General features: G+C 39.4%; 1 protein-coding gene across 2 annotated transcripts in view; it reads left to right on the plus strand.

The window, feature by feature from the left end:
* The window catches only part of PSPC1 (paraspeckle component 1), a 77,591-nt gene that overhangs the window by 28,372 nt on the left and 25,625 nt on the right, over positions 1-23,594 (plus strand). For both annotated transcript variants that reach the window (XM_006085482.3, XM_023751163.1), the window contains exons 5-6: positions 8,969-9,053; positions 23,170-23,275. In XM_006085482.3, coding sequence (XP_006085544.1) covers positions 8,969-9,053; positions 23,170-23,275 — 191 coding nt within the window. The remainder of the gene's footprint in view (positions 1-8,968; positions 9,054-23,169; positions 23,276-23,594) is intronic.

Raw genomic sequence — 23,594 nt, forward strand, 5'->3', positions numbered from 1 at the left:
ACAAAAATCAGGAAAGTAGATAATTTTTGGTATATAGATAATGTTATAAAGATTGTTTCTTGTTTGTTTTATTTTTGTGTAAGGAATTATGCCAAATGTTGGCTATTTAAGATTATTACCACGTGTGAAAAGATTACAAATGAATATTCTTTGACAGAGATAAAAAAAATTCATGCCCTAGACGTTTGGTTCAGTGGATAGAACGTCGGCCTGTGGACTGAAGGGTCCCAGGTTCAATTCCGGTCAAGGGCACATGCCTGGGTTGTGGGCTCTATTCCCAGTAGGGGTCGTGCAGGAGGTAGATGATCAGTGATATTCTCTCATTGATGTTTCTCTGCGCCCTCAATAAAATTATTTTTTTTAAATTGAAAAGAAAAGATTCATGTGTACTGGTGGATATGATTTAGGAAGACTATTAAACACTAGAGACAAAGCTAACTGAATTTCTAAGAGCAGTCATAATTTACTGGTCAAATTTACTGGACATTCATACACTTGCGGGGGGGAGGGGAGAGGGCATGGTCCTCAGCCCGCCCTGCGCCCTCTTACAGTCCAGGACCCCGAGGGGTCCTTAGCACTGCCACAGAGGCAGGATAGGCTTCTGCTGCGCTCGCCAGTTGTGAGCCCGGCTTTTGGCTGAGCAGTGCTCCTCCTGTGGGAGCGCACTGAACACTAGGGGGCAGCTCCTATATTGAGCGTCTGCCCCCTGATGGTCAGTGTGCGTCATGGTGACCAGTTGTTCAGCCTTTTGGTTGATTTGCATATTAGCCTTTTATTATATAGAAAGCCTAATATGCAAAATATCCCCTCGGGAGTTCGACTGACCGGGAGTTCGATCACTCGCTATGATGTGTGCTCACCACCTGGGGGCAGCGCGGGATGAAGGAAGGCCCCGGGTGGCAGCTGGCAGCCTGGGAAGCAAGGCCACAGCCGTCAGCCGTTAGGGACCCTACCCTGCATGAATTTCGTGCACAACCTCTAGTGTAATTATATAACTCTCAGTGGAGAGCGTTAACCCTGCCATGCATTTTGCTATTGCTCTCCACTCCTGTACCACTAGACTTTTTTGACTATGTTAATACTATTTTTGTATGCATTTGTACTGATAAATCAAGTAATAGAAGTACATTTCTTTCCTTTAAATGATATCTTTTGGTTCCTGGTTACCGAAGCAAAAAGAACAACAAAATAGGCATATTTAGCTCCTCCTTTCTCTCTCTTTTCCCCTTTACTTCTATTAATTTTGTTTCCAATTTATGTAGATTTATTACATTGACTTAATTTTTAAAATTTTTAAAGGTGACTTTTTTTATTTGTGAGAACCTTTAAGTTCTAATCTCTTTAATCAGTTTTTAATTATATGATACAGTGTTACCAACTCTAGTCACCATGTTATAGATTAAATCCACAGACCTCACTCATCTTTTAGCTGAAAGTTTGTGGCAACCACTTTTGTACTCTGTTGTTTCTATGAGTTTGACTTATTTTAGATTCCAGACTTGTTATGCCATGTAGTGTTTTCTCTGGCTTATTTCACTGAGCATAATGCCCTCAGGTTCATCCTTATTGTTTCAAATGGCAGGATATCAGCATTTATAAAAATTTGCTAAGATTGCTCTTACCTGTCTGGCTCAGTTGAGCATCATCCCCTGCACCAGAACATCACCTGTTCTTTTCCTGGTCAGTGTAAATGCCCAGGTTGCAGGCATGATCCCCAGTAGGGGGCATGCAGGAGGCAGCCATTTGCTGTTTCTTTCTCCTTCTCTCTCTCAGATCAATAAAAACATATTAAAAAACATTTGTTAAAATACATGTATTTCTAGTGGCTGAATAATACTCCATTATGTGTATGTATATGCATATCTATATTTTTTATATTGTGTATATAGGTGTGTATGTGTTTGTCTATATATACAGTGGGGCCTTGACTTACGAGTGTCCCGACTAACGAGTTTTTCGAGATACGAGCCGTCTCTCGGCTGATTTTTTGCTTTGAGTTGTGAGCTAAAATTCGGGTTACGAGCCAGCTTTAGATACCCCACCGCTAGTTGGCACAGTGAACGCCAGAACATCAGCCCAGCATCACGTGTCTCACTGGTTCACTTTAAGCGGTTAGCTCTTAGTTGAAGCATCAATGTTGTGCTCGCATTTGTGCTTGCAGTTATTTTGCAAAACTTCGTTTTTTCAACCATGGATCTGAAGAAAGTAAGTGGGAAGGACAGTGCTGAGAAGAAGAAGCGGATGATGTACATTGAATTAAAGAAAGAAATTATTGAAAAACATGACCAAGGTGTGCGTGTAATCTACTTGGCAAAGCAGTACAAGCGTAGCACTTCTACGATCTGCACCATACTGAAGCAGAAGGAGTCGATACAGGCTACAACTCCAGCCAAGGGCGTTAAAATAATTTCTAAACAGCGGACATCTATCCATGAAAATATGGAGAAGCTGCTAATGGTGTGGTTAACGGAGAAGCAGCTCGCAGGAGGTACTGTGACGAAGGCTATGCGAGAAGGCACGAGCTTATTTACCCTAATTTGATGCAGCAGACCCCAGGCACATCAATGGACGAGGCATCAGGCGAGCCGTTTAAAGCCAGTTGGGGCTGGCTCGAAAATTTTAAAAAGAGGACCGGCATTCAGTCTGTTGTCAGACATGGTGAGGCAGCGAGCGCGGATATAAAGGAAGGTGACATCAACGAGCTCATCGAGAAGCACTCCGAGGACAACGCAGGAGCTAAAGGAGCTACAGATGCAGCAGCACACGGAGGTTTTGCAGGAAATAGATGACACGGAGGAGGAGGAGGAGGTTATCTCTATAAGTGAGATAAAGGAAATGTTGGAAATGTGGGAGAAACTTTCAGACTTTTTTCAAAAGAAACACCCAGAAAAAATTGCATCTGGGTGTGCGATGGAGCTATTTAATGACGCTTGCCTAACTCATTTTAGAAATATTCTGAAAGGGAGGATGAAACAGATCTCATTGGACAGGTTTTTATTGAAAGCTCCTGTAGATGAATGTGATGAAAGCGTGGCGAGAAGGGCAAAAATCAGCAAATAAGATTCAGTTATTCAGTTATTCAGTTCAGCCTTTCTCCTCCAACTCCATCAGCATCTTTAAGTTGTTTGATCTCTAAGGTAAATGCTGTACATTAAACTTAATAAAACAAGTTTATTGCACTACATTATATTGTTCAGTATTGTGTTTTTATACAATATTCGTTATTTTTAAATACATTTTTCTAATTTAAAAACATTTAACAAAACAATTGCGGTGTTTTTTGGGTGTCCAGAACAGATTAATGGCATTTCAATTCATTGTAATGGTGACAATTGATTTGACATACGAGTAATTTGAGTTACGAGCTCCATCACGGAACGAATTAAACTCGTAAGTCAAGGCCCCACTGTATATGGATCACATTGTGTCATATACACCACATCTTTTATATATATACTAGAGGCCCAGTGCACGAAAAAATTCATGCGTGGGGGTGGGAGTGTGTCCCTCAGCCCAGCCTGAATCCTCTCCAATCTGAAACCCCTCGAGGGATGTCCAACTGCCCCTTTAGGCCCTGTGGGATCGGGCCTAAACGGGCAATCGGACATCCCTATCACAATCCAGGACTGCTGGCTCCCAACCGCTCGCCTGCCTGCCTGCCTGATTGCCCCTAACCGCTTCTGCTTGCCAGTCTGATCACCCCCTAACCACTCCCCTGCCAGCACCTAACTGCCCTCCCCTGCAGGCCTCCTGGTCCCCCCAACTGCCCTCCCCTGCAGGCCTGGTCACCCCTAACTGCCCTCCCCTGCAGGCCATCTGTGTGGTCAATTTGCATATTACCTCTTTATTATATAGGATGTATTTTATTGAATTTATTGGTGTGACATTGGTTAGTAAAATTATATAGGTTTTAGGGTATAATTCTATAATACATCAGTTCTATAATATATTGTATTGTGTGTTCACTCCAAGTTCACCACTTCATTAGCATTTATGTCCCTTATACCATGTCTTCATGATCCAGTCATCTGATGACAGATCTTAGTTTTTTTCCATATATTGGCTAGTGTGAATAATGCTGCGATGCTAGCTCTTTAGCATTCTGTTTTAATGATCTTTAACAATAATCCTTATATGTGTTTAAATCTTAACCTTATTTTAAATAGGTTGAGGCATGATGTTTCTGTTCATCACTTAATTGTCTGATGTTTACCCTCATAATTTTTTAAAGAAGGGTTTACAGAAACAATCTTCCGGAAGTACTCTGTGTACTTTAAACTGGCACTTGAATGGTAAAAATTCATATTTTTTCTCCCCTCTTTCTTTCTTTTTTTTTTTTAAATTATATTTTATTGATTTTTTACAGAGAGGAAGGGAGAGAGATAGAGAGTTAGAAACATTGATGAGAGAGAAACATCGATCAGCCGCCTCCTGCACATCTCCCACTGGGAATGTGTCCACAACCCATGTACATGCCCTTGACCGGAATCGAACCTGGGACCTTTCAGTCCGCAGGTCAATGCTCTATCCACTGAGCCAAACCGGTTTCGGCATCCCCTCTATTTCTTAAGTACTTGATAGCATGTCTCATTGTCTTCTAGTATTGAATGTTTCTGTGAGGAAGTCTGAAATAAGCCTGGATTCCCTCCGCCCCCCCACCCCCTTACAAGTGACTTGATCCTTGCAGCAGGCTTTCATGTGAATTTTTTCTTTTTAAAGTCTAGTAATTTACCCAGTACATGTTTCCCCCAAAATTTTTGTTATGAGGAATCTTAAATGAAATACTTGAAAGAATATTAAGGTGCTCACTACTTAGATTCTGTTGTTAACATTTTACCATTCTTGCTTTATTACATCTTTTCATCTGTTAGTTTAAAAAATTTTTTTAAAGATATTTTCATTGATTTCAGAGAGGAAGGGAGAGGGAGAAATAGATAAAAATCTGATGACAGAGAAACATTAATCGGTTGCCTTCTGCATACCTGCCACTAGGGATGGAGCCTGCAATCTGGGCATGTGCCCTGACTGGGACTTGAACCATGACCTCCTGGTTCCTAGGTCAGTGATGGCGAACCTATGACACGCGTGTCAGAGGTGACATGCGAACTCATTTTTTTGGTTGATTTTTCTTTGTTAAATGGCATTTAAATATATAAAATGAATATCAAAAATATACACCTTTGTTTTACTATGGTTGCAAATATCAAAAAATTTCTATATGTGACACAGTACCAGAGTTAAGTTAGGGTTTTTCAAAATGCTGACACGCCGAGCTCAAAAGGTTCGCCATCACTGTCCTAGGTCAACCACTGAGCCACGCTAGCCTGGCAAAAGTATTTTTATTTTTATTTTTTTACTGCTCTTGACTGGGAATCAGAGCTGAGATTTTTTGGTTCATGGGCCAACGCTTTACCCACTGAGCCAAACTGGTCAGGGAACTTTGGGTTATTTTTTTAAGAAAGATTCCTATAAGGGTATGATTTACTGGATCAAAGGATAAAAACATATCTAGTTATATATATTTTTGGTAATTTACCCCGAGAAGGATGTTATTGCAGTGTACAGATATATACACTTTAGTGCAACTTTAGCAACTTTGGATATTAACAAAACTTAAATAATTTAGGTCCTGGACGGTTTGTTTAGTTGGTTAGAATATCGTCCCAGTATGCCAGGAAGTTTGTGGATACAATCCCTGGTCAGGGCACATACTACAAGAATCAACAAATCAGTTTTTTTTCTTTTTCTCTCTCTTTCTCTCTCTCTCTCTCTCTCTCTCTCTCTCTCTCTCTCTCTCTCTCTCCTTCTCTCTCTCTCCTCCCCTGCCCTCCTGCTCTCTCTCTCTCATCTAAATTAAAGCAATTCAGTAAATGTAAAATGGTAGTTTTAAGTTGATATTGTGCCTACTTAGTATCAGATAATACACTTATCTGATAATTGCATTGTCCAGTCCTTTGAACTAATTATTATACCAAAGTTACAGGTAAGAAAATGTGAACCGAGAGGTTAAAGCAGCTTTATCAACTGGCACATCTTAAAAGGAGAAGATCCAGTTGTCAGAAAACAAACAGTCATGGTCTTTTCTTATTCCTTTTCATGGACAAAAATGTAATGCATATACATATAGTCAGTGGTTGTCAACTTTCCTAATGCCGCGACCCTTTAATACAGTTCCTCATATTGTGGTGACCCCCAATTTCATTGTTACAAATTGAACATAATTAAAGCATAGTGATTAATCACAAAAACAATATGTAATTATATATGTGTTTTCCAATGGTCTTAGGCGACCCCTGTGAAAGGGTTGTTCGACCCCCAAAGGGGTCGTGACCCACAGGTTGAGAACCACTGCATATAGTTAAACTTCACAGAAGATATTTTTTCCCATTGATATTTTTTAGAGAGAGAGTTAATTTTTTTTTTTTTTTTTTAAGAGATAGTGGAGCCCTAACCGGTTTGGCTCGGTGGATAGAGCATCGGCCTGTGGACTCCAGGGTCCCAGGTTCGATTCCAGTCAAGGGCATGTACCTTGGTTGTGGGCACATCCCCAGTAGGGAGTGTGCAGGAGGCAGCTGATCGATGTTTCTAACTCTCTCTCCCTCTCCCTTCCTCCCTGTAAAAAAAAAAAAAAAAGAGAGAGAGAGAGAGAGGAAGGGAGGGAGTAGGGGAAGAGGAGGAGAAAAACACCTATGTGAGAGAGACACATCTATTGGTTGCTTCCTGCTCTCACCCCGACTGGGGTCTGGCATTTGATCCTTTGTCTGGGAACCAAACCCACGACCCTTTGGTGCTTGGACTGACGCTCTAACCATTGAGAACACGGATTAGGGTTGTAATGCATATTTTTACATTTATAATTATACTAGAGGCCCGATGCATGAAATTTGTGCAAGAGTAGGCCTTTCTTCCTTGGCTACCAGCACCGGCTTCCCTCTGGCACCCGGGACCCAGGCTTCCCTCGGCCACCAGCATGTACCCAGGACCCGGGTTTCCCTCACAGTCCTGGCTTCTTCTGGAAAGTCATCCAAAAGGTTGTCCAGTCTAAATAGCATATTATGTTTTTATTATAGAAATGGTAGGTAGTCTTAAAAACTACAAAAATTACAAAGGTGTGATAAATTTTTACAGGCTATACTGGATTGACTTTCTTGGATACTTAATGATAGTAGGACATTTTTCTTGGCTTGGCGTATTGAAGAACTAGAGTCCGGGTGCACAAGATTCATGCACGGGTAGGGTCCCCAGGCCCAGCTGGCGATCAGGTCGGATCAGGGCCTGCCTTCATTATGCGCCACTCCCTGGTGGTCAGTGCATGGGGAAAATTTGCATATTAGCCTTTTATTATATAGGCTTTCCTCTTAGGAATATAAGTTGATTATATATTTTAGATTTCTCCCACTAAAGTAATTATGTGATAGTTGTGTAGCTCTCAATATTGGTTGCACAATGGAGTCATGGAGGTTAAAAAAAATACTGATGTCTGGTCCACTTGCCAAGACATTTTCATTTAATTGGTCTGTGATTAAAAGGTATTTAAGTAATTCTAATTAGCAGTTAGTTATGGTTGACAACTAATTGTGTAACTGTTTGAAATCATTTTAGTCATATTTGATATTCTTTAAGATAACTAAGTGTTATCTCATCGGGTATGTTATTAAAATTACCTGGTCCCTATTCCATATGCCAAAACTGACTTTTCTGAAAGAGTCCTAAAATCTGTTTTTTAATTTATATTTTTTAAGTTTCCCACTGTTTCTGATTATCCAGGTTTGGGGCACTGGCATTTTGGAAAGAGCTTTGTAATTAGGATAGATTTGGCTGTGTATTCCTGCTGAACTGAGCAATAGCTGAATGGCTAGAATACATTTATAATCTATTTGAATTATTTTTGGGGAGAGAGGGGATAATACACAATATGTTTCCAATCTATAAGATGACATGATAATATTTACCTTGTTAGGGCTGTGATTCCAGTCCTGTTATGGTTATGATGATAGGGTTATTGTCACATAGAAAGTTAACTGGAACTGTTAATATTATGTAAGTTCTGAATGTAGTGATTTATTACGAAATGTTAAAATTGAAATAATTTATGTTTATTTTAGAAATCCCGGTATCATGATGAGAGACAAGGAAAATAAAAGCAACCAATAATTGTGCCATTCAGAGTATTTTATTATTTTGATATTTTTTAGTCTTTGCTTGTATGCACACATAATTTGGTAAGATATTACAAAGATTTTTACATTTGGAAAGTTAATCTACTTCTCAACACAAATACACTTTTTGTTATCTTACATTATTGTGGAACTCCTGTTCTTGATATAGCAAGTATAGTGCCAGTGGGAGTGGAGTGCTTTGTTTATCTTGTTTAAAATGATCTTGTTCATTCAGCCTTTTTCCTCTCTCAGGAATTCTTTCCTCATTGCTCTTTTTTATAAGACACTGACTTAGTGTAGGAGGAATTTCACACTAATTGTGTTGGGAGGGATGCTCAGTGTATAACCGCTATACCTACTGTTTGTCTGGTGTGGTTCTTACATGCCCTCTGCTGATGTCTCCCAAAGCATCTTTTTGGGTTTTGCACTTGCAACGGAAAAATTCTGATTTGTTTAAAAGGTGTAAGTGAAATACAGCTATCATTTATTCTGTTTTTAGTATTTTTTAGCCCCTATGTTAAAAATATCTTACCTATTTTAATTTCTGAAGAAAAGGATGAATTTTATTATTGTCTTAATACACATGAAGAAACAGGCCCAGGAAGCTTATTAATTTTATTAATTACACAGCTTATAATCTTTAATTATAAGGTTATATAATAATGACATGAATGAGAATAAATTATGAATTTTGCATGAATATGAATAAATTATTATGTATATTGCCCATAATAGAGAGTCTATATGCTCACTGATAAAAAAGTACAGAAGGCAAGCTAAAATATTAATGGGTAATCAATATTTTATAGATTTAATGAGGCGTCAAGAAGAACTCAGACGCCTGGAAGAACTCAGAAACCAAGAGCTGCAAAAACGGAAGCAGATACAACTGAGGTAAAAAAAAAAATACATTGTAACATAGATGTGAATACACATAGTTCTTGTGTGTTACTAATAAAACATCACCCTCCCAGTGTAAACAAATTGTACAAGTTGGAAAATACAAACAAAATTGTCCATTTTTGACTATACTTAGGGATTTATTCCACAAAGTCGCATATTTTTTTTTGTTATTCTTAGGATTTTTTAGCTGGTTATTGACACTTGGATGGCATACACTGTGACTTTTCATATGGGGCCTAGGCATTACTGCATACAATTTATTGTAAGCATGCACTATGATTTACTGTATTTTCTTAGTTTTAATTTTTTGCCTGTGTATGACAATGATATGAATTCCTTTATGCATCTTTGTGCTTCTGAAACATCTTTCCATGTACCTGTAATATTTAATTGTGAAATATGAGGTAAATGTTACTCTTAAAAGTTAAAAATCATAATAATTAGGAAATGTTACGAACGAAGTTATGGTAAATTAAAGCAAACTTAAAATTTGTTTCTGAAAGTACTATAAAAGTGTAGTAAGTTCTTATATAGGAAGTAAGGTGCTCATGGGAAATAAAAAATAAAGAAGAAAGTAAAAAACCTTGAATGAGTGTAAAGTGTCTTCATAGTCTGGGAATAGGTAGTATTCAGTATATTTTAGTTCATTTTTTCCAACTTTGTATCTGGTTTGTATATATGTTTACATCTTGGAACTACTATGATTTTACTCTAACCTACTTATTCTCAAATTGTAGTACTTGACCTGGCCACACCAGTATTCTAACTGGGGGAATGGTTAGAAAGTCTGAAACCTCTCCTCATAAACTGTAGGGACAGAGCTTTAATAAAGTCTCTAAGTCAGCGGTTCTCAACCTGTGGGTCGAGACCTCTTTGGGGGTCGAATGACCCTTTCACAGGGGTTGCCTAAGACTATTGGAAAACACATGTATAATTACATATTGTTTTTGTGATTAATCACTATGCTTTAATTATGTTCAATTTGTAACAATGAAATTGGGGGTCACCACAATATGAGGAACTGTATTAAAGGGTCGCGGCATTAGGAAGGTTGAGAACCACTGCTCTAAGTGATTCTGGGATTCCCTAAAGCTTCAGAGTCCTCATTGTATACAACTCACCACATGAACTCCTTACATGAGAGACCTTTATTCTGGCTCGCTCTTGTATCTTCTTTTTTATGTGAATGTGTTAAAGTCTCTTCTACTTTTACAATGAAAAAGAATCCTCCCCTTCTTTAACAAAAAACCTTATCTGAATTCAGCTTTCACTTACAGTGATAGAGTGGAACCTTTATTCCAGCAGGTTGTTCGAGAAGGGATATTTTCGAAAACTAAAATCATTTTTTCCCATTAGAAATAATATAAATTGTATTTAACTCGTTTCAGATCCCAAATGATTCTGTTTAAATGTTTCTATGTACAGTATGTCTAAAGTACTGTTTAATCTATAAGCAAACACTTATTTTCTTAAATTTATTGAACTACCCTTTACTAGCCTTAAATAATTTTCAACACTGGTTCCAGGGGTGTCTTTCAGGAGGTCAGTATGAGGCATCTTCGCTTTTTCACATATCATTATTTCTGAAATGCTGTCGCTTATTCCAAGTCAACAGTTTTTTTTTACCTCTTTAATTGCCTGTGATCATTGTTTCTTTCACACCCTTAGCAACATTAGCACTCTTTTTTTTTTTTTTAAGATTTTTTAATTGATTTTTAGAGAGAGACACATCGATGCGATGGGAGAGTAAATCATCGATCGGTTGTCTACTGCAAGCCCCGAGTCTACAACCTGGTCATGTGCCCTGACTGAGAATGAAACTAGCAACCTGTTGGTGCAGTGGGCGATGTCAATCCAAATGAGTTACACTGGCCAGGGCAACATTAACACTTTTTTTGGGGGGGTTAATATTCACTGGAGGATATTTTTTTTCATTGATTTATTAGAGAGGGAAGGGAGGAAGGAGAGAGAAATATGGATGTGAGAGAGACATCTATTGGTTGCCCCCCTGAATTGGGCTGGGGATTGAACCTGCAACCCAGATAAGTGCCCTTGATTTGGAATTGAACTGATGACCCTCCTGTGGTCAGGCTGATGCTCTAACCACTATTCAACACTGGTCAGGGCAATATTAGCATTCTTGATAACCTCCTTATGTTTTAAAATTGTGTTAATCAGTCCATTTGGCCAGTAAGAAAAGCAAAAAACAACAATACAAAACAAAAACCCCAAAAGAACAAATACAAACCACCCCAAAATATTTATAGCACAATTTCCTGAGATGTTAACAAGGAGAGGTTTAGCTGTATATTGACTCACCTGGGCACACTCTCCTTTGTTTTTGCTTTGTCATGCTGATGAATCAGCATGAAAGGGGTGTCAGTATACCAAAGTTAACAAAAGACATTTTAACAGGTCCCTTTTCCATCCGCCGCCCCCCCACCCCCCACCCCCTTGCCAAACAACTTGGTCTAGAACCAAATTGTTTGAGATGGGAGAAGTTCAAGAACCACGGAATGTATGACTGTTTGACAGCTAGGATTTTTATTTTTTAAAACCAATTTAAACTCATTTAATATGACCACAGTAGTGGTTTTTTTAAAATTTTTTTTATTTTTCAATTTATGTTTACATTCAATATTATTAGATTAGTTTCAGGTGAACAGCAATAATGGTTAGACCTAACAATCATGCTTTACAAAGTGTTCCTCCTATATTTCAGTACCTACCTGGTACTATATAGTTATTGCAGTACTATTGATTATATTTATTATGCTGTATTATACATCCCTATGACTTTTTATTTTATTATTTTTTAATCCTCCCCCAAGTACATGCTTTTCATTGATTTTTACAGGGAGAAGGGAGAGAGAGGAACAGGTTGGTTACCTCCTATATGTGCCCCAACTGGAGTTTGAACCCAAAACCTGGGTATGTGCTATGACTTGGAATCAAACCTGTGACCCTTTGGTCCATGGATGATGCTCCAACCAACTGAGCAACACTGGCCAGGGCCCCATGACTATTTTGTAACTACCAATTTGTACTTGTTAATCCATTCACCTTTTTCACCCAGTCCCCCACCTTCCCTCCCTTCTGGCAATTATTGGTGTATTCTCTGAATCTATGAATCTGTTTCAATTTTGTTTGTTTATTTTGTTCTTTAGCTTCCACATATAAGTGAACTCATATTGTGTTTGTTTTTCTCTGACTCACTTACTCACTTAGCATAATACCCTCCAGGGCTCACCATGCTTGACAGCTAGGCTTTTAAAATTAGTACCCTACCCTTCATGTGCTGAAAAAATAAAAAATTAAAACCAAAGAGAATTTTGGAGAACCCAAAATAGAGTACAAACCTAACAAATGACCTAGCTAGTGTTGCTCAGTGGTTGAGCATTGACCTATGAAGGCCAGGGCACATGCCTGGATTGTGGATTCGATCCCCAGTAGGGGGTGTGCAGGAGGCAGCCAGTCAATGATTTCATCATTGATTTTCTCTCTCTCTTCACCCTTTCCCTTTCCCTCTGAAATCACAACAAAAAAGAAGACAAACATAACAAATGTACCTAACTATATTTCAACTGGAAAATATCACACTGAAAGCAGATGGGAAAGAAAATAAGGAATCTAAATAACTTTGGAAAACAGTATCTTGATTGGATACTATAGGCCAATGACAAAAAGAACAATATAATGTAGTTGGTGTTTTTCACTGAGATGATGTGTTAGCAATTCTGAAACTACTTTATTTGTATGTTTGTTTTATCTTTATTTAGGTCTTTAATGAGAATAAATGTATATACTTTTAAAATTGAACACATGAGTAAATATAGATAATGAGACCCAGGTTTCTCAGTGTTGGAGAAAGAAAAGAGCAGGGCTAAAATTAAAATGATCTTCTGTCATATTAGGATCAGAGGTGTCAGTATGAATTTTGTAGTATTTAATTTAGACAAATACAGAAATATCGATGTGTGTATATGTGGGTGTCCAGGCGCATTCATTATTTTATAGTTCTATCTTGAAGCAGTGATGCCTCAGAAACGGTGGGCCCATCTAGTGCCCAGATTTTTGTTTCAAAACACCTTTCTCTATCTGTAGCTGTTTTGGCTCAGTGGATAGAGTGTCAGCCCGTGGACTGAAGGGTCCTGGTTTTGATTCCAGTCTAGGGCATGTACCTTGGTTGCATGTACCTCGGCCGGACATGCACTGAAGGCAACCAATTGACATTTCTCTCTCACAATGATGTTTCTCTCTTAGTATCTCCCCCTTCCTTTCACTTTCTCTGAAAATCAATGGAAAAATTACCTCAGTGAGGATTAACTTTATTTCTTTCTTTACTTTTTTTTTAATCTTCACCTGAGGACATATTGAGAGAAAGAGAGAGAGAAACGTTGTTGTGAGAAACATTGATTGGTTGCCTTCTGCACCTTCAACCCAGGTATGTTTCTTGGCTGGGAAGCAAAGGCAACCTTTAAGTATGAAGGACGAGGCTAAACCAACTGAGCCACTCTTGAGGACTGGCTAGGACTGAAAAGCTTAAGATGAGCCTGGAACCTTTTTGCCAAATAGTAAGAATATAATAAAAAAAGGATGGGATGTGCCCTGGCTCGTGCCTCAGTTGGTTGGGCTTCGTACCAAGCACCAAAAGTTTGCTGATTCCATTCCTGGTCAGGGCACATGCTTTGGTTGTGGGCTCAGTCCCTGGTAGGGGGCATATAGGAGGCAGCCAATTGATGCTGTTTCACATAAATCTCTCTCTCTCTCTCTCTCTCTCTCTCTCTCTCGCTCTCGCTCTCGCTCTCGCTCCCCCCCTCCCTTTCCCTCCCCTCCCTCCCTCCGTCCCTTTCTCTCTAAAAATCAATAAAAAGCCTTTTTTAAAAAGAATAAAATGGTTAGGACATGTTGAAAAGAACACGAGCCAAATTGAAGGAGACCCAAATGGCCAAAGTTGGCACAGTTTCAACAACAAAGTAAAAAATGGTAATGTTAGATTTAAAAAAATTTTTTTTAAATTTACTGATTTGAGAGAGAGTCGGGGAGGGAGGGAGGGAGGGAAAGAGAGAGAGAGAGAGAGAGAAAGCATCGATTTGTTTTTCTACTTATTTATGCATTCATTTATTTATGCATTCATTGGTTGATTCTTGTATGTGCCCTATCCGTATGATGCTCTAAACAAATGAGGTACCCTGCCAGATCTGATAATGTTAGATTTTAAGCTGTAGAATAAATATCTGTGAGTTCATATGATAGGAGTAAATGAATGAATGAATGAATGAATAAATGGAGGAGAATGGGTGGCACCTTTTTTCAGTAGAATTCCAATTAATAAACGCAGAAGGAATGAGAAAATCACCAGTGGACAAATACTGCAGTGATGATTGTTACTCATAAAGTCTAATGATGGGTGCTAAAGCTGTTATGCAAAACTTGAGAAACAAGATTTGCATCGTCTGAAATTTGTATTATGTACATATTGAAAAATAGTAAACTTAAAGTGGAGAAACATAGCAGAACCACCATTACCAAGTGTTAAAGTTTAAGTCATCTGTAATAAGACATTGGCACCAAGACACCTTGATATCATGCACTTAGAAGAATAGTGTCATTTCGAGGAAAAAAGGGGACATATGTGATACTTTCAACAATAAAGAATTATTTAAAAGAAAAAAAAATAGTGTCATTTCTGTGGTTTTTTTTACCAAAAATGTATAACCTCATGCTAGTCATGAGAAAACATAAGACAAACTCAAATTGAAGGACATTATACAAAATAATCAGTTTTCTTTAAAAATGCCATGTTTATGAAAGATAAAAAGTGAATTGTTACAGACTGGCTGAGACTAATGAGAGGAAATAATTTGCAATGTGGGCTTCTCGATAGGGTCTTGGAACAGAAGAAGGGGACATTAATGGAGAAACAGGTGAAATTTGAATAATATCTGTAGTATAACTAGTATTATACCAATGTTAATTCCTGGCTTTCACAATTGTATCATGGTTATGTAAAATATTAGAATTAGGGAATACTGTGTGAGGGATATGTAGGAATTCTGTACTATTTTTGCAGCTTTTCTGTAAGTTTAAAATTAGAAATAAGAGGGGGGGGAAGTACCCTAGGTATTGGGGGTTCTGTGGGGAACAAAAGACAAATTCTGCTACTTTGGAACTTACATAGGAGGGAGGCACATATAAATTGGAATTATCAGATCATTAAAAAGCAAGTCAAGTACACAGACCTAGTATGAAGTACTTATTGAAATTTTTAATAGGTTACTTATTTCATAATAGGTGAAATATTGGTTGCTTGATATGAGTTTTCTATGTATATGGTTATTTTTCATTGAATGGTTTTTTCATTAATCTTATTTAATATGCAAATATTTATCATATTCAACTTGAAATTCAGATAACTGTATACTAATAGTAAAACTATATCTGCCCTGGCCAGTTTTTGTTCAGTGGTTAGAGTGTGGTCTGTAGACTGAGGGGTCTTGGGTTAGATTCCGGTTAAGGGTACCTACTTTGGTTGCACAGCCCCTTCCACTCTCTCTAAAAAATCAATAAATCAATGGAAAAAATATCCTCAGGTGAGGGTTAACCAAAAAAAAAAAAAAAAAAAAATCTTTATAGTGAGGTGATAATTTGATGGATAATCTTGGTGCTTGGTTACATTCTAGTTAGATAAGTGCAGTGACAAATGTATTAACAAGCTTACCCTGTGCCTGGTGGTAGGGAGTTTCTTTTGAAATTACTGTGATAATACTAATTTAAGAATCTGAACAACTTTTCTTAAAATCATTACTTTTGTAGCATGTGTCAAAGGAAGGGAAAAAATTGCTGTGTTTGGGAAGTTAATTTCATCCTAATAATACTTGTACGACAAAGCAAATAAAATTAATAGCAGTAAAACTGCAGAAATTTATCTGATCAGACTGCTACCATATAAGAAGTGTTATTTAGGACCTGGCTGGGTAGCTCATCTGGTTAGTGTGACCCCTATATACCAAGGTTGAGGGTTCAATCCCTGGTCAGGGCACATACAAGAATCAACCAGTGAATGCATAAGTAAATAAGTGGAACAACAAAAATTGATGTTTCTAGAGGGGCAATGGAGGGATAAGGACACATATGTAACACCTTAATAAAAAAAAATTGGTGTTTCTTTTTCTGTCTCTCTTTTCCCTGTTGTACATATGTTTGCTTATTTAAAAAAATTTTTTTTATTGCTATTTAGAAAGAGAGGAAGGGAGAGGGGGAGAGAGAGAAACATTGATCTGCTGCCTCCTGCATGCCTCCTACCAGGGTTAGAGCCCGCAACCCAGGCATGTGCCCTGACTGGGAATTAAACTGGCAACCTTTCAGTGCATGGGAGGATGCCCAACCAATTGAGCCGCACTGACCAGAGGATATAAACTTTTTCATACCCTCTTTTCTGCTCATACAAAATGATTTTTAAAGTAGCAATAGACCCAACTGGTGTGGCTCAGTGGTTGAGCATCAACCTATGAACTAGAGGTCATGGTTTGAATCCTGGTCAGGGCATGTGTCTGGGTTGTGGGCTTCATCCCCAGTGAGGGGGAGTGCAGGAGGCAGCTAATTTTCTTTCATTGATGTTTCTGTCTTTTCCTATGCCTCCCTCTCTGAAATCAATAAAAATATATTAAAAAGAAAAAAACAGCAATAGGAGTACTATTCTAGTCCTAGCCGGTTTTGCTCAATGGATAGAGCATCAATCAACCCGAGGACTAAAGGGTCCCAGGTTTGATTCTGGTCAAGGGCACATACCTCGGTTGCAGGCTTGATCCGTGGCCCTGGTTAAGACACGTGCCAGAGGCAACCAATCGATGTATCTCTCTAACTTGGATGTTTCTCTCTCTCTCTCTCTCTCTCTCTCTCTCTCTCTCTCTCTCTCCTTTCCTCCTACCCCCTCCCTCCCACTGTCTACAAATCAATTGAAAAATATCTCAGGTGAAGATTAACAACAACAATAAATAGGAGTGCTGTTCTTGTACTTGCTCATTTTTCTGACAATACCTTAGACATTCACTCATGTCTATAAATGCAAATTTACCTCTTTTAACAGTTGTGTTCTTGGCATTGGGGAACCATAGTTGTCCCCCATTTATAATTGACTAGTGGCCCGGTGCACAAATTCATGCACATCAAAAGGAAATTACTTAGAAGAAATATTTTATTTATTTATTTATTTATTTTTTTAATATATTTTATTGATTTTTCACAGAGAGGAAGGGAGAGAGATAGAGAGTTAGAAACATCGATGAGAGAGAAACATCGATCAGCCGCCCCCTGCACACCTCCTACTGGGGATGTGCCCGCAACCAAGGTACATGCCCTTGACCGGGATCGAACCTGGGACCTTTCAGTCCGTAGGCCGATGCTCTACCCACCGAGCCAAACCGGTTTCGGCAAGAAGAAATATTTTAATATCACTATTCACCCTTTCTCTATAATAGAAGTGTCAACCAAATTTCATGATAGACAATGACAGTTGGAAACACACGTGTGATTGGCGCCTGCAAGAGCTTTATCTGTATCATGCATGTGCTAGTCAACTTAGCCTTTTATAGATATAGAACAAACTTGCTAATTAATTAGGCCTGCTTTCTGATTTAGCTAAACATTTTCCAGCCAAGTGAAGCCCCTCAATTTCTCTTTCAGGTAATTGTCAGCAACACAGCAGTAAATATCAACACGAAGCAGATTATTATTATAGATCATGCAGGGAGAACAAAGGGTGAAATATTTAATTGCAGCAGTGTTTGACTATATTCTGAAGTCATTTTCAAGGGCCACCATTTCTTACTTCTTTTCAGTTGGGTCAAGTTTCTGAGCTTTCTAAATCTCCGTTTTCCTGCTAATGAAAAGAAAATCCCTCATCTACCTACTCCAGGTCTTCTGTGAGGATCAAATGAGATGAGGCACTGGAAAATGCTTCACAGACATTTGGTTACAGTATGAAGTGTTTTCCACCTGGCTATAAAGCAAATCGTATTCCTGGGCTGCAGAAACTGCAAGGAGGCTAGTTGTCGCTAAGGAGAGGAAGCCGTTCGTTGCTATGTGACGTCATTAGCCAGACAGAGGGAAGGACACTTAGCATATTAGCCTTTTATATATATAGATTGTGTTTGCAACCTTTGCCACAGTGTGTGTGTGTATGCATATAGACACCCTTGCACACTTGTGCAGTTATTTCTGTTTAGTTTACTGGGAATGGACTTGCACATTTAAAATTATCTTATGTATGTAATACAAACTGACCCTCAATAAGGTCATTGTTACAATTCCAAAGACCAAAAAAACTGAAAACCCAAAGCCTTTTTTCATCTGACATCATGTGATAGGATCTGAGTCTATTGTATGGAAAAAACCTGACCTGCACTTAAGATTTTACGAATGTCCAAGCTTTTCTTTTTTTAAATCCTCACCCAAGGATATTTTTCCATTGATTTTTTTTTTTTTTTGAGAGAGAGAGTGTAAGAGAGAGGGAAAGACAGAGAAATATTGATGTGAGAGAAAAACATTGATTGGTTGCCTCCTGTACCAGCCCCAACCAGGTCCCACTTACGTGCCCTTGACCTGAATCGAGCTGGGACCCTTTGAATAGAGCAGGCCAATGCTCTATCCACTGAGACAAGCCGGCTAGGGCCTGTCCAACCTTTTCTATGTCGACAGAATGTGAATTTTCATTTTACTGCAGAAATAATGATGTGGTTGATTATTAGGTCTTGTCTCAGATTCCACTGGGGATATAATAATATTATATTAATCCTTTTCAAAATCGGAAAAACTCAGTTTAAAACACGTGGCCTTAAGAATTTTTGAATAGGGGAAATTTTATCTGTACTTATGTACATTGTCAGCAGTATATGAATACAAAGCTATTTTCTTCTTTTAAATTTTATTTTTCAATTATAGTTTACATTCAACAATGTTTTATATTTCTGTTGTACAGTATAATGGTTAGACACTCATACTTTACATAGTGATCTCAATATTTTTAGTACCCACCTGGCACTATACATAGTTCTTACAATATTATTTACTATATTTTCTATCTGTATTTCACATCTCCGTCACTATTTTGTAACTACCAATTTGTAGTTCTTAAATTCCTTCACTTTTTTTTACCCAGCCTTCCACCCCACTTCCCCTTTGTCTGTTGTTCTTTGTATTTATGAACCTGTTTCAATTTTGTTCATTTATTTTGTTCTTTAGATTCCACATATAAGCAAGGTCATGTGGTACTTGAAAGTATTTTCTTAACAGTAAATTTTTTTTTAAATACATTTTATTGATTTTTTTACAGAGAGGAAGGGAGAGGGATAGAGAGTTAGAAACATCGAAGAGAGAGAAATATCAATCAGTTGCCTCCTGCACACTCCCTAATGGGGATGTGCCCACAACCAAGGTACATGCCCTTGACCGGAATCGAACCTGGGACCCTTGAGTCCGCAGGCTGATGCTCTATCCACTGAGCCAAACCGGTTAGGACTTAACAGTAAAATTTATGAGTGTGTTAATGTCCAAGAAATGGATTAGCCAATTTACTTGAATATTAATTTACTTCAGTAGAGTTTTATATAGGGAACATTATTCTCAAAATAATTCAGATTTTGCTTGAAATCCCTTATGAACATTGTCTTTTTACTTGCATGTGGTCTGACATGAAGTCCTAACAGCCATTTTTTTCTGCCGATTGTAGAAGATTTCACCATTTCTTTTAGCTCTTTGACTTGTACAACAAACTACAACTAAATTTCTTGCATTTTGAATATTACAGTCAGTGTAGAAAGGTGCTTACAAGAGTAACCTCAAGCCCTGGTTGGTGTGGCTCACTTGGTTGAGTGTTGTCTAGTGCACTGAGAGGTTGCTATGTTAATTCCCGGTCAGGATGCATGCCCAAGTTGGGGGCTCTATCTCCAGTAGGGAGTTTGCAGGATGCAGGTAGTTGATGTTTCTATTTCTCTCCATCTGTCTAAAATCAATAAAAACATTTAATAAATAAAAGAGTAACCTAGAAAATGAGACCTACTTAGGGGACATCAGTGTTAATATAGTCTTTACTATTTTTTAAAAAAATGTGTTTTTTAATTATTTTTTATAGAGAGAGGAAGGGAGAGGGAGGGAGAGAGATATAAAAATTGATGGGCTACTTCCTGCACAACTCCCACCAGGGATCAAGCCCGCAACCCAGGCAGGTGTTCTGACTGGCAATCTGGTGGTGCATGGGATGACCCTCAACCTACTGACCCATACCAGCTAGACTAGTCTTTACTATTTAAATTACTTTTTTAGCTTGGCCAGTGTCGCTCAGTGGTTTAGTGTCAATCTAGGAACCAGGAGGTCACATTTCGATTCCCAGTCAGGGCAGATACCTGGGTTGCAGCCTATGCAGGAGGCAGTCGATCAGTGATTCTCTCTCATCATTGATGTTTCTATTTCTTTCTCCTTCTTTCTTTCTCTCTGAAATTAAAAATATATATGTATTAAATTTTTTGTTTTTAGGTGGAGGGTATCTGTATTTGAGTTTGATGTAAATGTCAATGTAATATGAGTCTATTACTTTACTATTACTTTGTAGGATTTTATCTTAATCCTATATAATAAAAGGCTAATGGGCTAATCAACCAAATGGCAGAACGACCGGTTGCTATGACTTGCACTGACCACCAGGGGGCAGATACTTAACGCAGGAGCTGCCCTGTGGTGGTCAGTGTGCTCCCACCGGGGCAGCACAGTGGAGTGGCGAAAGTGCTAAGGATGTCCAGTGGGAGTGGGCCTAAGCCGTTAGATATTCCCCAAGGGCTCCCGGTCTGCGAGAGGGCCCAGGAGGGCTAAGGGGACCCCTCCCCCCCAGTGCATAAATTTTGTGCACTGGGCCTCTAGTCATATTATAACTAACTAGAGGCCCGGCACACAGATTCATGCATCAGTGGGGTCCCTCGGCCTGGCATGAAGTGGCACGTGGCTGGGGAGGAGCCCGGGCTGGGCTCCACACTGATCCTGCTCATCCCAGCCACACTCTACCTGCCTCCACTGCCACTTCATAGCTCATTGCTGCGGAGACGGGAGAGGGTCGTGCCACCGCAGCTGCGCTCACGAGCCATGAGCCCGGCATCTGGCACCCGGTGGTCAGCTGAGCGGTGATCCTGTTGTGGGAGCACACTGACCACCAGGGGGCAGCTCCTGCATTGAGCATCTTCCCTCTGGTGGTCAGTGCATGTCATGGCGACCGGTTGTTCGGTTGCTTAGGCATACACACACACACACACACACACACACACACACACACACACACACTCTAGAGGCTGGGTGCACGAAATTCCTGCACTGGGGGAGGGAGGTCGTCCCTCAGCCTGGCCTGCGCCCTCTTGCAGTCTGGGACCCCTTGTTCCTTACTGCTTGCTGCTCCTTACTGCTCTGCTCACTGCTCCTTAGTGCTGCCGTGGAGGCAGGAGAGGCTCCCACCACTGCTGCCGCACTCACCAGCCGTGAACCCAGCTTCTGGCTGAGCAGCGCTCCCCCTGTGGGAGCACACTGACCACCAGGGGGCAGCTTCTGCATTGAGCGTCTGCCCCCTGGTAGCCAGTGCGCATCATAGCGACCAGTTGTTCTGGTCGTTATGCCGTAAAGGTCGCTTAGGCTTTTATTTTGTGTGTGTGTGTGTGTGTCTAATATATACACATACATACATGTTAGGGGCACAAGTTAGTGCACTTTGAAAGAACTGGGCTGCGAGGCTGCCGTGGTCACAGGGGCGGGTCTTGGCCCATTCTCCTCACCCCCACCCAACCCCTCCTGCAGCAGCCCCTGTCTACCGGCAGCCCCGCTCCTGCCATTGTCACTCCCACGAGCTGTCGGCACTGGCCCTGGTTGCACCTGCTGATGGTGTGGAGCAATTCGGGCCTGCGCTAGCAGTGGGTGCAAGTGGGGCCGGCAGCGTCAGTGGGTGCCAGTGGCAGCTGCTTCCTTGATTGCCCCTGAGGAGCAGGGGGAGGTGGAGAAGCCCTCAGTCATTTGGGACGGGCACCGGGCATTGGCAGCGGGTGCGAGTGGTGGCTCTGGCACTGGCAGTAGGTGCCAGCGGGACTGTTGCTGGTGGGAGTGCGGTGTGCGGGAGCAAAGAATTTTCAGTAACCACCAGAGGCTCGCCCTGATGACAGCAACTGGCATCCTGCCTTGTTCACCCGCTCCACCATCCCGCCGTGGCCAATGCCTGCCATGTTCCACGCTCTGCTGCCGACGCCTGCCATGTTCTGTGTGTGCCCCCCGGTGGTCAGTGCACATCATAGCGGCCAGTTGTTCGCTCGTTCTGCCTTTTGGTCTATTTGCGTATTTGCCTTTTATTATATAGGATAGGATTACTAATTTAATAGTAATCCTGCACATATATATGGTTTTATTTTTACTTTCCCCTTAATGCTTCAATATACTTATAGGACAGAGGCTGACAAACGTTTTTGGGAAAACAATTTTAGGCCTTGCAGGTCATATGGTCTGTCTTGCTACTTATCCTGAGGTAGCCATAGACAGTAAGTAAATTCTTGTTCTATGAAAGTTAATTTACAAAAACTGGTGTGGGCTGTCCCTTGCTACACTGGAATTTCTCAGTGGTTTGTTGAAATGGGGATGGGAGAGTTTAAGACCTCCTTCTATATGTAATAGAAATTTTGTCTAGGCAGTACAGTTCTTTGCACTGGCTTACATAGGAATAGATTCTGAGTGTCTGTGGGAACTTTGCTATGGCAGTAATTGATCCCAGGCTTTTCTTTTTAAACAGCAATATAGTGCATATTTGAGTATTTGGACTCTGAATTTTTTTTTTACTGTAAGCATTTAACGTTACTGGTTATATGTTACCTTTTGGAATTATTCTAATTAAGTTACTTTATATCTTTGGTTTATTTGATTTATTAAAGATTTAGAGCAAAATAGAGGGAAGGTAAATCTGCTAAACCATTCATTGTTGACAAATTTGACAGTGTATTTTGCATAAATGATTTTTTTAAACCTGAAATAAAATACCTGATTATGGCTTACAAAGCATTCATGCTGAAGTTTTTATTTAAATATCTTTTAGACATGAAGAAGAGCATCGTCGTCGTGAGGAAGAAATGATTCGACACAGAGAACAGGAGGAACTGAGGCGACAGCAAGAGGGCTTTAAGCCAAATTATATGGAAAATGTAAGTAAAATACTAGTTAATTAAAATTATTTTTTGTTGTCAGGTGGATTATGTATGTTGAGAATTCTTTAGGTATTGCTTTATATATTAATATATTTTCTAATCTTTCTAAATTTGTCATGCTTTTGTGTGTTAAATGATTTTTTTAAACCTCTTTCAGGTAGGAAATTAAAATTAGTTTCTGAAGGTATTCATGTTTTATGAAATATGTTAATTTTTCTTCAGTTTTACCTTATTTTTTAAAAATATATGTTACTAAATTAGAAGTCTTTATAAATCCATCTCCACTTGACTGATTTTCATTATTTAATGATAATAA

The sequence above is a fragment of the Myotis lucifugus genome, unplaced genomic scaffold, assembly GCF_000147115.1.
Source record: "Myotis lucifugus unplaced genomic scaffold, Myoluc2.0 scaffold_19, whole genome shotgun sequence".
Classification (NCBI taxonomy): domain Eukaryota; kingdom Metazoa; phylum Chordata; class Mammalia; order Chiroptera; family Vespertilionidae; genus Myotis; species Myotis lucifugus.